The sequence below is a fragment of the Chiloscyllium plagiosum genome, unplaced genomic scaffold (genome assembly GCF_037043375.1).
Source record: "Chiloscyllium plagiosum isolate Xiang-an unplaced genomic scaffold, Cpla_swu_hap1 HiC_scaffold_12, whole genome shotgun sequence".
Lineage (NCBI taxonomy): Eukaryota > Metazoa > Chordata > Chondrichthyes > Orectolobiformes > Hemiscylliidae > Chiloscyllium > Chiloscyllium plagiosum.
This window is the reverse complement of record NW_028270150.1, coordinates 57,276,359-57,293,960: the sequence shown is the minus strand read 5'-3', so window position 1 is coordinate 57,293,960 and position 17,602 is coordinate 57,276,359. Positions and strand designations below refer to the sequence as shown.

Here is a 17,602-nt window from a genome sequence, read left to right as displayed (position 1 = left end):
TCTAAACAGGATGTTGTGAGCTTGTTTGGAAATTTGTACATGGTAATGCTTTCATGGTGTGCAGAATCAGCACGGCTGTGTGTACTGTTGACTTTTGCCTGCCCCTGGGTCAATGATGGGTTGTGTCCAATTTCATTTCTTTCTTATTTCTTTGTAGCTATTACTTACAGCTTAGTAGACTATTTCAGAGGGCATTTAAGAGTCAACCACATTACTGCAGTTCTGCAGTCACATGAAAGAGCCTCAATGAACCAGATGGATTTTGAACAACAATTGACAATGGTCTCATGGTCACCATTAGACTGACATTTTAATTCCAAATGTTCTTATTAATTAAATTCATATTTCATCATCTGCTGTGATAGGATTCACACTCAGGTCCCCAGGGCATTAATTTGGATTTGTGGATTACTAACTCAATGACAATGATACTATGCCATAACCTTTCCTGTAGCCCTGCAAATCCTTCACTTTTGGATAATGATCCAATTCCATTATGAAAGCCTGTATTGACACTCAAGTCAAGTTGGCATTGTCTTACCAGACCATAGGGCTGCTCTGTCATTAGAGACAGATGACAGACAGTGATTCAACCTGAAGGCTACCATATCTCAGATGAGGGGAGAGGTTAAGAAGGAGAGTCCTTCATGGTAACATAAGCTGGTGATGGGAACTGAATCCATGCCATTGCATCACACTGTTTCGCAAACCAAATATCCAACCAACTGAGCTAAACCAACCCTCATCATTGACACTACCTTCACCACACGCTCAGACAGTGCATTCAGTTTACACTCTATATACACTAAAGTTTACGTCATTACAATACATATATTCAAAAGAGTAGGGATCCTGGAACCAAGTCTTGGGATTTCTGCTACAAACCATTCTCTCGCCTGAAAATCATTCATTCAGTGCTACTGTTTATTTCTTGTCAAAATTACTACTGTCCTTTTCAGTCTGGCTGCTGTACCTTTGCTCAGTAATTTGTTTTGCAGCATTTTATTAAATGCCCTTTGAAAATCCATGCATGCTATGTTGATTGGATTACTTACAATAACCTTCATTGTTACATCACCAAACAGTTCAAGCATGTTAGTTAAACATATTTTATCCTTAAAAAAATCCATGTTGACTTACTTTAATTAACCAAATGACCTAACTTTGTTTGGAAATATTATTTCTGAAATCTTTCCTACCAACAATGTTAAACTGATTGCCGTGAAGTTGCTGGGTTTATCTTTACATCATTTTTTTGAACAAGGATATTACATTTGCAGTTCTTGCAACTTTAGCATCATACCTCAGTCTAAGGAAGATTGGAAAATTCTGACCACTGCATCCACAATTTCCACTCTCATATCCTTCAGTTTCCTTTTACACATCTGATTTAGTCCTGGTAGCTTAAATTCAGATAGATTATTCAATAACTCCTCCCTACCAATTTTAAACCATTAAAGTACATGAATTCCTGTCTTTTTCTCAATCACTGACCTCTGAAGTATTTCTTTGTTTGGTAAAAACCAGTATAAAGTATTTATTGCCTCCACTAAAACCCTTCTTCATGTGTGAATCTTCTTTCTGGCTCCAAATTCACATGCTCCTGTTCTTCCCACCCTTTTACTAATTAGATATACCTATGCAAGACTTTAGAATTTACTTTTATGTTAGCTTCCAGTTTCTTATCGTTTCTTTCTGCTTCTCTTATTTGGTCTGTCACTTCTCCTCTGAAATTTCAGTACTGAGCCTAATTCTCAATTGTATTATTCACCTGACATCTATCATCAGCGCACTTTTTCTACTTCATCTTAATCACTATCTCTTTCATGATGCAAGGAGCTCTGAATTTTTATTCTAACTTTCTTTTTATGGAAATATACTCTGACTGTACAGACAGGTTTTTTTTCAAAGGTAACCTATTGTTTAGTTACAATCTTGCCTTTGATACTAGTTACCTTTGGCAGTTCCATTCTTGCCCCACTGATGTTGATGTTGCCACAGTTAATTATTTTCACTCTAAATAGCTCCCTTAACCCAATAATACAAGGTGACAAAGGGGCTACAGTTTGAAAGCTTGCGATTTCAAATATACCCTGTTAGATTATTACCTGGTGTAATGTGATTTCTGACTTATAAATACAGTGTTTACATTTCTATAAACTGTTCCCCAACTAAAACTTAATCCACTTGGATCAATTCATTCCAAGAAACAATTACAGCAATGCTTCCTTGCCAGTGGAGATTGCCATTCTTTTCCTATCATATTGCAGAAAATTTTCCTAAACATGTTCAGGGAACTCTTAAAAACCAAAAGAATGTCAACAGAAACTGCGGGAAAAGCTCAGCAAGTCTGGCAGCATCTGTAGAGAGAAATCAAAGTTAGCATTTCGTATTGAGTGACCCTTCCTCAGAACTGCTCTGCAAGTTGGGTCCTGAAATATATTTCCCTGCCACTGCAGTTAGAATAACCTGTAGTTGATGCAATTAGGTTCACACTTTTTTTGTCAGAGGTGTAGCATTTGCAATTCTCCAGTTCTTGAACATCACCCCAGTCGAAGGAAGATTAGGAAATCGTCCTGTTGCCTTATCAAATTGAAGGGAAGACTACCTGTTCTTCTCAATATCTCCTCCTTCACACCAGTTTGTATGTACTGACTACAATGAGGAATGTAATCGTACCTGTTTGTGTTCCTTACTTATTGCAGATAGATTATTTCTCTGTCCCATCTAAGACAACTGCTCTCTCCAAACCAGAAATGAGTTTCAGACACCACACTCGAGAACAGTAACAAAGTCAACAGTTTTCAACTTGGAGATCTACCAATCTTCTAAGACTGAAGAGAATGTATTTGTGAAAATTGACCACTTGAATTAATATAGTCAGAGACCTTTGAGGGGAGATGAGCCAGTGGGAAAAGTAATTATATACATGAAAGTATAGTTATATTAATAATGGAAAACAAGCTTTAGGGGACATGTATAGTGGTCTAAGATTATGAAAGGTGTAATGTTAAGGAGTGCCTGAAGCACTCCCATTAGTGTACTGGGAGAACAACTCAGGATCTCGAGAGAGGGGAAAACCTACCCCCTGGGTCTCCATCTCCGTCTCTGTAATGACGTCCAGCATGGTAAAGTAACATTTGCCTAGTCCCAGGTTTATTACTATGGTGACTGAAACAAGGATGACAACACTCAATATTAATTAGCGAGTTTTGAGAAGATTTGTAGCTCAGGTTGAGGTTCTGGATGTAGGTTTGCTCACTGAGCTGGAACGTTCATTTTTGTTTGAAAACGAACCTTCCAGTTCAGCAAGCAAACCTACATCCAGAACTAAATATAAATGGTTCCACAGGCCTAAATAATTGGGACCAACTGGTGATGCTGTGCAAGATTTCACAGGAAGCCAAACTCAGACTACTTGCTTTGTTGGCATTCCCAAGAGAGAAGAATGAATTAAGAAGAGGATGGGGCATTGATGATTGTGCTTCTGTGTTATAGGGGAGCACTGCTGTTGATCTGCTTCAATAGAAAAGTTATTACTAGAAGCCAACAAAAAGGTATCCATTGTTGGCAGCCACAGAGATCACTGGAGAATTCTGTCCTAACGGTTTATCTACTCATTATTGCTGATATCTAAAAGGGTTACTTTAATAAATGTAAAACCCACTAATTTGAATTTGTTACTGAATGGTTTAGAATTCTGGCTGATATTAGTGCATAATCTTTGCTCAGTTTTTCTGCAAATATTAACACGGTAAATCACACTGTCCTTCTCTGATGCCTTCCCTCCATTTTCCACTGTTCCCAGCTTCCACCTTTAACCATCCCATTGAAACTGCAGCTCTCCCTGCCATGTCTGTGTCCCCTTCCTCATTGACATTCCAGTCCTTGGTAACATCATCTTCAAGCAAGAGTCTATGTCTGCCTGTAAACTGATAACAGTGAGCTCTATCGCAGATCAGCTGAGGAAGGCAATTTACCAGCACAACATCAGTGGAATTTAATACAAGTGACTCCTGTACTTTCTATGAAACATGAATGCTTTGGAGGTAGTGGCTGAGATAGGAACAGGTTTGGAAATCAGAGTTAGCAGCTGGAGTAATTCAGCACACAGATGGGAATAGTACCCTATGTGAGAAAAGGTCCAGGAAACAGGTCAGCAGACAAAATATTGAACAGAATTATAACTTAAATACAGAAACATGAGAATGATGTTGTGTTCTGTTTCATAGTCAATATGTCAGTGTACCTTTAAGAGATATGCTCATGATAGCATCATTGTATGACTGAGAATGTAAAGATCTTATTCTGTACCCTAGTCAGGGGATTATTTGAAGCAGAACACGTTGCTGGAAGCATGTTGCTCAATGCCTCTCTGATATAATCTAATAAACTAAGGTTAGGCTAGACATTTATGTGCCTGAGCATGTAATGTTTATACATATTTGTCCACTGTAATAAATACCTGCTGGATTCTTCAACACCATGATATTCACGCCCACTTTCATATGTTGCAGGAAATAATCTAAGCATTGCTGAATTAGGAAAAATAGCCCATTGGAAGTAAAAACACATCAAATGACATTCAGAGTGTGGTCCAGGAAGCAGAGATTCACAGCTCTTCATAAGCAATCAGATCAGAGATCATCAAATGTAGGTGGAGGTTAGCCAGTGAGGTCAGTACAGCAGCAGAATGACTGATTTATAGATGATGTTAAGGTGAGCTTTGCCATGTTGTAGGTAGAAGGCAGAGGAAGTTGGGAGATGAGGTGGGGAAAGGAGGAGAAAGGGACCCTACAGACTCAGCTCCTAGTCAGATGAGCTCAGTAGGATTGGCCTCCATGTGTTCTACAGTATGATCATCCTCATTCTGACTGCATTGCTTCTTCTCTGGAATGTTTCTTATCACTGGAGATAAGTACCTGCTAGTTCTCAGATTTCACTGATTATAATATTTATAAAGAGAAATAAAAGCTTAGAAGCTGTTTAATAACATAAGCATGAACTGAAAGATGAAAGTAAAAGAAACCCTACCCTAAGGGATAATAGACATCTATACGAATTTAATGCCATTTGCAATGACATTATTTTCAGCTGCTGTGTCCTAGATTAGACTCCAAAATCCCTTGCTGCAAAAGAAAATGTAACAGCTGATGTCCAAATACTACTTGTGTACTTATTGAATGTCCCAATTTCAATTAATTAAAAGCAGTAGTTTTTTTTTAACTTTTTCTTTATTTGGAGCATGTTGGTCTACCAAGCAGCTTTTCAAATTACATTTATGTTGTGGTTGGCTGCAGGTGGTACATAGACCATTGCATAGAAATAGCACAGTGAAGTGAGACAAGGGAATTCAAAGTCTTATATAACACAACAGATTTATCTGACATCAGGAGAGCTTTATCAATTACTGTCAATTGCATTAATATTTGATGCATGCAAGGCACTGCTTAAAACCTGAGCCTTTTTCTAACAAGCAAGAGATGGCTGTGAATATTAAGAAGTATAGCTCTATTTAAAGCATATGGTGCATATTTTTACATAAAGAAGGACAAGTGCACTCAGGATTCAGTTCTATAATTTCCACAGCAACCTGTTCAAAAATTTCATATTCTGAAGTTTTTGTTTGTGGTTTGAATATAAGTTGCCAGAGAATCATTTATGCTATACTTGCGATAGTAAACAAAAAAAGTGGCTGTCAGTTGTTAGCCTTCAGATTTCTGGAAACCATATCAAAGGGAGTTATGTCAATCACAGTGACTATTGAAGACTGTGATGAAGAGAAGTATTTTTTCAGCGTGTGATAAATCTTTGGAATTCTTTTATGTCAGAGCGAAGCAGTGGCTATGTCATTGAATATATTCAAGACCAATATTCTTGAACAGCAAAAAACATCAGGTGCTATGGAAACAGGCAGACATGTAGAATTCAAGCAAGATCAGACCAGCCATGATCTTATTAAATGATGGAGCAGGTTCAAGGTGCCAAATGGCCTATTCTAGTTCCTACATTCTCACATCTACAAACTTGTTGTATACTTACCACATGATTATCCTTCTCACCAATAAAGGATTAGACAGGAGCATAGAGATATACGGATCTCACACTCACATGCAGTGAGATTAATGTTAAATTGTGATTGATAGGTCCTGGAAATTTATGGTCATCCATTGTAGGAAATACTGATGAATGTTAGGCTCCTGCCTGCAAGTGGTTCTACTTAATGTTTTTTCCATTATATCTTGTAAAGGAGCAGCCTCTTAGTTGTGTGTTTCCTTCTTTCCTGATCGTTCAGTGTATGAGGAAGTCAGTACATCATCTGAAATGTACCATTGGGCAGACCTTGACCACACTAGGAAGGACCAAGCCAAGAGACTTTATCGGAGAAAAGATTGCTCCCTTGTACAGATACCCTACTCAGGATTTCCTTTGCACTGTCAGACTCTGACTGCTGTGTCAACTACAAGGTCTGACCCCTGATTCATGTCCAAAGTAGTCACCAAACTTCAATTATGCTGGGATTAGTTAGTGCATGAGCAGTGGGTGCACAATTAAGGACGGCACCAGGAGGCTGCCTCAATTTCCACAATGCTGCAGCAAGCTGACTGGAAAACTCCAGATATTCTCTGATTTATTGTTTCAAATGGCTCATGAATTCTGTTTAATTAAATAGAGCACCTCAAAAGATTACTCCTTCCAGATAGGACATCAGAAGTTGTTCAACTTCTTGAATATTTCCATTTCATAATGAGTTAGATTTCCTTCTTGCTCCATATTTAACTTGTCAAAACCGATTGCTTTGACTTTACGTCTTTGGCTTTGGTCTTTCCTGACCTCTTAATTATCTTATCAATCCCACTTCTGCTTGGGGGTAGTTAGCTGCTCTAATGTTAAGCTAGCTTCCATGAGAATGGCATGGGTGGGACAGTGCCAGGAACCAGCTTGCTGACTAGTGGCACAAAATAAGCCAACTGCTCACCTCTGTTTTCACCCCCAATATCAGAACCAAAATCCTAGCCCAAAAGAGATGTGGCTGGGATTTGGGCAGTGTGTTAGAAGTGGTGCTTGTTGCCCAAGTTAAACTCATTTATTATTAATGTTCAAGTATTTGAACAAGGCAAAAGAATAGGCCACTCAGTCCTTCAAGCCTGCTCTACCATTGAGTCAGATCATGGCTGATGTGGCTTTCAGCTCAACTCGACATTCCATCATGCCCCCACGAACCTTTCATCTCCTTGGTAATCAAAAATCTATCTACCTCTACCTTGAAAATATTTGAAGATTCTGCATCCATTGCCTTGGAGAAAGGGAATTCCAAAGACTCTGAACTCTTATTTTTAAACTCTGAACTTTGGTTCTAAATTCTTCCACTAGAGGAAACATTATTTTAAAGGTCACCAGATCAAGTCCCCTCAGGATCTCAAATATTTGACCATGTATCGCATTCTCTAATAATTAAAGCAGGTATTTTTTTTAAGTAAATCGGTCTGCAGTTTTGTCAATTTCTTGGCACTTAAGCTTTCAATCCTATAATCATGTCTCCAGAGCAATGTGTGCTTTATGTGATGTTCTACTTGTTTTTTTGTTCATGTCCATAGGTAGGCCAGTGATGATCGTGGTTGAATATATGGAAAATGGATCCCTGGACTCATTTCTGAGGGTAAGACAGTTGATACACTTAAAATAAATACAATGAATTATTTGTTGGACATAAATTTTTAGGTGCTGTTCCACATATTGTCAAATGCACAAGTTATTCAACTGTCATATTTTTCTTATTGCAAGACATAACAAATGAGTTGACACATGAATGTAATTATTAAAACTTTGTGGCTTTAAAATAATGGGCTTTAGGAAATTGGTAATCAAATGCACGTATTAATTTAGTATTTTCATAGATACACATTAAATGCCTTAAAGACAAATGTCTGGTTACTGTTAGTAATGTAGGCCTCTAATGCTGGTAGTGAGCCTGACCGTAGCAGCCTTGATTTATAACATTGACACCACCATTTCACAGGGCAATCTTTATCTATTGTGAACAGAAAGGCCCATCTCTGATCTTGTCCCATGTAATAGGTTTGATTGTTTTCCTTTCAATAAAAATTTAACATTACAAGCACAAAAAATAATATTGTAACTATTTGCCCTGCTGCAAGTTCGTTAAGCAGGTTTACATGTCTGAGCAGCTGACAAGGCACCTCATCTAACTGCTGTACACATTGGACATAATATCTGAATCATTAATTTCAATGGACAATAACAATCATATGCACTGTGTATCCTGATTTTATATTTCCACTGCCATTGACAAAGCCCCATTCCAGCAATGGCACATAAAAGGATCATCATACAATCTTGCATGAAATATATTTGTTCCATCTTTGTGATGATTTAAACCTCAGTGGAAATTCCAAAAGCAGTAATAATAGGGGAGTAATTTCTTCATGTGTCTAGTCAGGCTACATTGATTTCCTGGGAGAAGATAGTGTTCTTGACCCCATTTTGTGGAGCCCATGTAGGTTTCTTCAGAGATGAAAATACAAGTTGGGCAGATAGGACCCCTCCCTGCTGCCTGCTGTTGAGGAATTGATGTAGATATGAGGAGGAAGCAATGTTTTAAGAATACTTTTCACCTATACCTGAAGGCATAGAGGCGAGGAAAGATGGTGCTGAGGATTGGAGTTGTGCATTGAGTAATTGGAAAGTGGATCTAGGAAATGTATGGGGTGACATTCTTTCTTGGAGACAATAAAAAACTAGAAGAAGGTTTGAGCAAAAGGTGAGAATAATGGCCCAAAGCTTCTGATTTTATTTGGAATAGATCCAACTGATGGTTAACCTATTGAAGATTACTCATGTACCAAGTAGTGATGTTTTAAGGTTAAGCTTCCTTATCTAGCCTTTCCTAATTTCCTCTATCATGGGAAAATTATTAGGAATCTGCACAATTCAGAATCAACCCTTTTAATGCATTAACTGTTGTCACTCAGTAAGTGAAATGTTTGAATTTCCCAAGACCAGTTTTCTTCCAAGAGAAGGTAAGTGTGTAATGGCTGGTGGGTAATGGAGGCATTAGTTGCCAGGTGGGTGATGGAATATTTTGCTAGATGGATGAGAGGCTAGGGTGCCAAGTGCACAAAGGTGTAGGGTGCCAGATGAGTGTATGAGAGGTTAGAGTGGCAGATGGGTAAGAGAATAGGTTGCCAGGTGGGTGAGGGTATAGTTGCCATGTGAGTACATAAGGGTTTAGGGTGATAGTTGAGTGAAGGGATAGGGTGGCTGAGGGTTGAGGGGTATAAGTAGCAGGTAAGTGAATGAAAGGGTAAAATGAACCAAATGTTGGGGCAGTCATGTGTCTGGGAGCTGGAAGGTTGTGAGTGGTCATCCAAGCATGTGGATGTCTGTGTGAGTGATTGAGGAGTCAGCTTTATGATTAGCCAGTATTGAAATAGATTTTAATTCCTTTAACTTTTCATGGCTGACTGTTAGGTTAATTACATGGAATTCTCCAAATTTCCCGACTGTAGATTGGGGGAACTTCTCAGAGAATTCAAGGCACCAGGTAATTCGCCCATCAAATGTTTCTGTTACTTTTGCAGGCGACTACCATGTAGCCAGAATGTTAGGACCTCTGAACAATCTCATTATTCATCTCTTGGGATATTCTGGTTATCTGGGCCGATGTTTTCATGTGGAGCTCTGAGAAATAGTTTCTGCAGCATTAGGTCTGTGTGAACAGGAATAGGTTATTCATTATCTACAACTTTTTCTGCCATTGCATAGATTATGGTTGATCTCTACCTGAAGTCTAATTACTCACCTTTTTCCATATCCCTGCATGTATGACCGAACAAAAAATGATCAATTTCCGATGTTCAACGTTTTAACACTTTTAATAATAATAATGTTATGATTAGCATTTTTGAAAAAGCATTTAATGTTGTGAAATGTAATGAATTGGAGGACTCTTAGTATTGATTCCAAATTTTCAGCTATATTTAGAGTCGTAGAGATGTACAGCATGGAAACAGACCCTTCGGACCAACCTGTCCATGCTGAACAGATATCCCAACCCAATCTAGTCCCACCTGCCAGCACCCGGCCCACATCCCTCCAAACCCTTCCTATTCATATACCCATCCAAATGCCTCTTAAATGTTGCAATTGTACCAACCTCCATCACTTCATCTGGCAGCTCATTCCGTAACTGTACCACCCTCTGTGTGAAAACGTTGCCCTTTAGGGCTCTTTTATATCTTTCCCCTCTAACCCTAAACCTATGCTCTCTAGTTCTGGATCCCTGACCCCAGAGAAAAGACTTTGCCTATTTACCCTAACCATGCCCCTCATAATTTTATAAACCTCTATAAGGTCACCCCTCAGGCTCCGATGCTCCAGGAAAAATACCCCAGCCTGTTAGGCCTCTCCCTATAGCTCAAACCCTCCAACCCTGGCAACATCCTTGTAAATCTTTTCTGATCCCTTTCAAGTTTCACAACAACTTTCCGATAGGGAGGAGACAAAAATTGCATGCAATATTCCCACAGTGGCCTAACCAATGTCCTGTACAGCCGCAACATGACCTCCCAACTCCTGTACTCAATAGTCTGACCAATAAAGGAAAGCATACCAAACACCTTCTTCACTATCCTATCTACCTGCGACTCCACTTCCAAGAAGCTATGAACCTGCACTCCAAGGTCTCTTTGTTCAGCAACACTCCCTAGGACCTTACTATCAAGTGTATAAGTCCTGCTAAGATTTGCTTTCCCAAAATGCAGCACCTCGCATTTATCTGAATTAAACTCCACCTGCCACTTCTCTGCCCATTGGCCCATCTGGTCAAGATCCTGTTGTAATCTGAGTTAACCCTCTTCGCTGTCCACTACACCTCCAATTTTGGTGTCATCTGCAAACTTACTAACTGTAACTCTTATGCTCGCATCCAAATCATTTATGTAAATGACAAAAAGTAGAGGACCCAGCACCGATCCTTGTGGCACTCCACTGGTCACAGGCCTCCAGTCTGAAAAACAACCCTCCTCCACCACCCTCTGTCTTCTACCTTTGAGCCAGTTCTGTATCCAAATGACTAGTTCTCCCTGTATTCCATGAGATCTAACCTTGCTAATCAGTCTCCCATGGGGAACCTTGTCGAACACCTTACTGAAGTCCATATAGATCATATCTACCACTCTGCCCTCATCAATCCTCTTTGTTACTTCTTCAAAAAACTCAACCAAGTTTGTGAGACATGATTTCCCACACACAAAACCATGTTGACTATCCCTAATCAGCCCTTGCCTTTCCAAATACATGTACATCCTGTCCCTCAGGATTCCCTCCAACAACATGCCCTCCACTGAGGTCAGGCTCACTGGTCTATAGTTCCCTGGCTTGTCTTTACCCTCCTTCTTAAACAGTTGCACCACGTTAGTCAACCTCCAGTCTTCTGGCACCTCACCTGTGACTATCGATGATACAAATATCTCAGCAAGAGGCCCAGAAGTCATTTCTCTAGCTTCCCAAAGAGTTCTCGGGTACACCTGATCAGGTCCTGGGGATTTATCCACCTATAACCGTTTTAAGACATCCAGCACTTGCTCCTCTGTAATCTGGACATTTTGCAAGATGTCACCATCTATTTCCCTACAATCTATATTTCCATATCCTTTTCCACAGTAAATACTGATGCAAAATATTCATTTAGTATCTCCCCCATTTTCTGTGGCTCTACACAAAGGCCACCTTGCTGATCTTTGAGGGGCCCTATTCTCTCCCTAGTTAGCCTTTTCTCCTTAATATATTTGTAAAACCCCTTTGGATTCTCCTTAATTCTATTTGCCAAAGCTATCTCATGTCCCCTTTTTTTCCCTCCTAATTTCCCTCTTAAGTATACTCCTATTTCCTTTATACTCTTCTAAGGATTCACTCAATCCATCCTGTCTATACCTTACATATGCTTCCTTCTTTTCATTAACCAAACCCTCAATTGCTTTCGTCATCCAGCATTTCCTATAACTACCAGCCTTCCTTTTCACCCTGACAGGAATATACTTTCTCTGGATTCTTGTTACCTCATTTCTGAAGGCTTCCCATTTTCCAGCCGTCCCTTTATCTGTGAACATCTGCCTCCAATCAGCTTTCGAAAGTTCTTGCTTAATACCGTCAAAATTGGCCTCTCTCCAATTTAGAACGTCAACTTTTAGATCTGGTCTATCCTTTTCCATCACGATTTTAAAACGAATAGAATTATAGTCGCTGGCCCCAAAGTGCTCCCCCACTGACACCTCAGTCACCTGCCCTGCCTTAGTTCCCAAGAGTAGGTCAAGTTTTGCACCTCCTTGAGTAGGTACATCCACATACTGATTCAGAAAATTGTCTTGTACGCACTTAAGAAATTCCTCTCCATCTAAACCTTCAACACTATGGCAGTCCCAGTCGATGTTTGGAAAGTTAAAATCCCCAACCATAACTACCCTATTATTCTTACAGATAGCTGAGATCTCCTTACAAGTTCGTTTCTCAATTTCCCTCTGACTATTAGAGGATCTACAATACAATCCCAATAAGGTGACCATCTCTTTCTTATTTCTCAGTTCCACCCAAATAATTTCCCTGGGTGTTTCCGGGAATATCCCCCCTCAGCACAGCTGTAATGCTATCCCTTCTCAAAAATGCCACTCCCCCTCCTCTCTTGCTTGCCTTTCTATCCTTCCTGTAGCATTTGTATCATGGAATATTAAGCTGCCAGTCCTGCCCATCCCTGAGCCATGTTTCTGTAATTGCTATGATATCCCAGTCCCATGTTCCTAACCATGCCGTGGTTTCAGCTGCCTTCCCTGTTAGGCCCCTTGCATTGAAATAAATGCAGTTTAATTTATTAGTCCTCCCTTGTCCCTAACTGTTTGACTCGCTTCTGTTCTCAACTGTACCAGTCTCAGATCGATCTCTTTCCTCACTATCTCCCTGGGTCCCACACTCCCACCTTCCTAGTTTAAATCCTCCCAAACGGTTCTAGCAAATTTCCCTGCCAGTCTATTCGTCCCCTTCCAATTTAGGTGCAATCCATCCTTCTTGTACAGGTCACTTCTACCCCAAAAGAGATTCCAGTGATCCAAAAATGTGAATCCTTCTCCCATACACCAGCTCCTCAGCCATGCATTCATCTGCTCTCTCCTCCTATTCCTGTCCTCACTAGCTCATAGCACCAGGAGTAATCCAGATGTTACTACCTTGAAGACCTCCTTTTTAAATTTCTGCCTAACTCTCTTTAATCTCCCTTCAGAATCTCAACCTTTTCCCTTCCTATATCGTTGGTTCCAATGTGGACAATGACCTCCTGTTGGCCGCTCTCCCCCGTGAGAACATTCTGCACCCTCGCTGAGACATCCTTGATCCTGGCACCAGGGAAGCAACACGCCATTTTGATTTTTCTCTGCTGGCCACAGAAACGTCTGTCTGTACCTCGGACTACAGAATCCCCTAACACAATTGATCTCTTGGAAGCCGATGTACCCCTTGTTGCATTCGAGCCAGTCTCAATACCAGAAACTTGGCTGTTCGTGCTACCTTCCCCTGCGAATCCATCGCCCCCTACATTTTCCAATACAGCATACCTGTTTGAAATGGGTATATCCACAAAAGTCTGCTGCCCTAGGTGCTGACCTCTCTTACCCTTCCTGGAGTTAACCCATCTATGTGACTGTATCTGAGACTTACCCCTGTTCCTGTAACTGCCATCCATGATATACTGTTGCTGTTGCAAAGTCCTCATCGCTTCTATCTGTCTCTCCAACCGATCCACTTGATCTGATAAGATTCACATCCAACAGCATTTATGGCAAATATAATCCGCAGTAACCCTTAAAGTCTCTTTAAACTCCAACATCTGACAAGAAGTACATATCACTGCAAAGGCCATTTTTGCTCCTTCACAATCTACAGACCCAGAAAATAACACTGTCTTATTCCTCTACAAAACACTGCCCCAGGTTAAATTCAGAGCTGTGGCTTATTTTTTAAGTTTAATCAAGAGACTTATCTCCAAAAACATATCATCAAGAAAGAACCCACTGAACTCACTAATACAGCCTTTCTCTTGGACAGACTTAAAACAACAATTAACTTATCTGATTCTGTGCTGTGAACTTCGCCCAAACCGGTTCCTCCAAGATTAGTTGTGAATTTCACTGTTCGTTAATTTTCCCAGATGCACTCCGACGTCCAGCGACAGATGAATTCAAAAACAGCAAAGGCAGTAACTGTGCAGGTTCTCTCTCTTTCTCTCTCCTGCACTGTCCTTACCATGTGCTTCCTTTGTCTGCTCTTCTCCCTTTTAAAACTGCGGTTTTTTTTGACTTTTTTTTCCAAAGTTCCAAAACAATGCAACAGCATATAAAACAGTAATTTCTGCTCCTCGAATTCAAGGAAATCACCTCCAGCACCTGGGCCAGAGTGAATTTTAGGGCCTTTCAATGACACTGTGAACTAGCTAGTTTATTAAAGAACAGAAATGAGCCTTCTAATTGTTCCACTTCATCCCAACACTGCTTATGCATTCTGTTGTGACATTAAAAATACATTGCAAGCCCAACTCTGTGTAAAATACATTGCAAGCCCAACTCTGTGTAAAATCCCTCTAAGTCATTTCTGGGGTGGGTGTGCATTTCTGAGCCATGCAAATGCACAGATTGATCTTCTCACTTCAAATAAAATGTTGGTCTGTGTGTGTGGAAATAAGAAACAAAATAAAAAATTAAATAAGTGAATAAAATAAGCAAAAAAGAATTTAAGTATTCACATCATGAAACGTACTAAATGTATTGAGTAAATTCCAAAAATTTAATAATGGATTGGAGAACATTGGATTAGTGAGAAAAATTATGTAATTATTCTGACTATATGATTATTATGATGTTGTGATTTGGCAATCCCTTATGTATTGTTAAACAGTTACTTAAAATTACATATAATACAACAGAAGAATTAGAATGGAATTGCTTCAACCATTAATTCCACAAAAATTTAGTAAAATAAGTTGTTTGTGTTTGATGAATGTTGTATTATGCAGAAACATGATGGACATTTCACAGTCATTCAACTAGTGGGCATGCTTCGTGGGATAGCATCTGGCATGAAATACCTGTCTGACATGGGCTATGTACACCGTGATTTGGCTGCTCGTAATATCCTTGTCAATAGTAACCTTGTCTGTAAAGTATCAGACTTTGGTCTTTCTAGAGTGCTTGAAGATGACCCTGAAGCTGCATACACTACAACGGTAAGTAGACATCTGTCAGACTTCATTATGAATGAATGTACATAAGGTATCAGTCTAATAATAATGATCTAAATGTGATTGTTTAAATACAGTCAAAGTTATTAATTATTATAGTTCTGTGGGTTAAATATATTTCAACCGCTGAACTAAGTACATCAAAATTAATTTGAAAGTACAAAAATGTTCATCGCTACAGTTGCTAATAGTTTAGATTAAGTTTGCTTCATTACCAATTTAAATCTCCAGAATGTGTTTCAAATAAGATGTCCACATACAACCATGAATAGCAAACAGCAGTGAATCATCTCCAGTTCAATTTTTGGAATATGTCCAGTTCAATAGATCTGCCGCTAACTCCAGGCACATATGGTTGTCCTCTTTTCTGTGTGGGATAACATCTGTATATTTGTTCCATAATCTGCCATTCATAATAATTGTGATGAATTGCTCTCCTCTGAAGTTTGTCACAGACTGGAACATAAGGCAGAGGCTGATCAGCAACATCAAATGCAGAGAACAGGGACATTTACATTGGCATCAGCATGCCAAGATCTGTCAGATCTTTGTTGTGAAGATGTTGCTACTTCAGGGCAAAAGCTATTTCTTACTAGATCCAAAGACAGAAATCAATACAATATAAAAATGGGCAGAATCTTATAGGGGCCTAAACAACATGCCGTATTGATAGGATTTGTGACAGAATCACGCGAAAGGTCCAGGAAGGACAATTTCGATGGCAGGGTCTCGCTGCATCTTTTATGCATCTCTGAGCAGCTTGGCCCATTTCTCACTTGGTAAAAGTGAGTGACCAATTAAGGAGGATATAAACTTGTTAAACAGCTTATTACTGCCTCAACTCACTTCATTAATAGCATAGTAATTTAGAATAGAATAGCAATATATTGTCACTTGAATTTACGAAAATATTGTGAGATGTGTGTAAGTCGCCACAATTCAGCACCATTTTAATTACAGAAATTATAAAAAGAAATAACTGAGATAAACTTAGAACAAAGTTCATCTTCTGTTTCTTCCGTGGCTCCTGGGTTTGTGGAATGGCTAGGGGACACCACCACTGAATCTGTCCCTGAGGCCGCCATGGCAAGGATTTCTAGACCGGAGCCACTACACTGCCACTGCCAAAGCTGACACCCAAACCACTGCAGTGCTGCCATACCAAGGAGGGTCAGACTGGACCCATCAAGTTGCTGACACTGAGGCCATCACTACTCTAGTATTGAAAGGCAAAATGTGTCAGTGCAGGCTTGGAGGGCCGAAGGGCCTGTTCCTGTGCTGTATTGTTCGTTGTTCTTTGTTCATTTTAGTTGCTGCCCAAAGCCACCACATTGCTGCCATAGTCACCAGGAACAAACTGGAACCACCATGCTACCTCCACTAAAACTGCCACCAAGAGGAACAGACCAGACCCCCTGACCATGCAGCACTCGATAAAGCCACGGCCACTCTGGCCAAGAGGAACGGACATCCAAATCCACCACCACCACCACCACAGGCCCTCAAACCGCTTTTCTCAACCCCAGCCACAAAAAAAGAAGAAAAGGTGAACTTTGATACAAAAATGAAATGAAGAAACAAAACAAAGAAAAGGCTGGCTCGGTGAGCCATACATGAATATCAGTCTCATAATAATGATCTAAATGTATTTGTTTAAATACAATTGAAGTAGTTAATTATTATAGTTCAGTGGGTTAAATATATTTAAACCATTGGATTAAGTCCATCAAAATTAATTTGGAAGTACAAAAAAATTCATTTATACAGTTTTGGGCACAGAGCCCGAACATTTCCTACCCCGCCACCGCTATCTTGAATTAATTCTCAGCTTCTGATCTTGGCAAATGGGCTGAACAAGTTAGACATCAATAATTCTTGACATAGAACATGATGCAGGTACTTGGTGACTTCAATTCACTGCTTGTTCTAATGGACAATGTTGGACACTGGGCACCACTCTCTCAGGGCCATTCTGTGGGCATCCAAGATGAGCCGCACTCTAGGAACCCTCAAGGTACATCTCTGAACCACTCACTTCAGTGTTGCACTTTGGGCAGTGTCAGCATCTGTCATTTTAATGTTGCCAAAAGAACACTGTGTACTTGGGGGTCACCCAGCTCATGGACGGACCAGGCTGCATCTCTGGGCTCTATACTTGCTCTCATAGTACTCCTGAGCTCTGAGTCTAATTGAGGGTCAAAGCATCCCTGACCTGCCCAGCTCTTTGGTGTTTTTCCCCTTCAACCAGTGGTATCAGGCTCCTTTTACTTCTGTCTTGGCTTGACATTTAGCACAGACAAG

At 40.0% G+C, this 17,602-nt stretch overlaps 1 protein-coding gene across 5 annotated transcripts in view; it reads left to right on the top strand.

Annotated features, from left to right (window-relative positions):
- The window catches only part of epha6 (eph receptor A6), a 687,522-nt gene that overhangs the window by 610,754 nt on the left and 59,166 nt on the right, over nt 1-17,602 (top strand). For all 5 annotated transcript variants that reach the window (XM_043700795.2, XM_087992858.1, XM_087992855.1 and 2 more), the window contains 2 exons: nt 7,599-7,660; nt 15,077-15,286. In XM_043700795.2, coding sequence (XP_043556730.1) covers nt 7,599-7,660; nt 15,077-15,286 — 272 coding nt within the window. The remainder of the gene's footprint in view (nt 1-7,598; nt 7,661-15,076; nt 15,287-17,602) is intronic.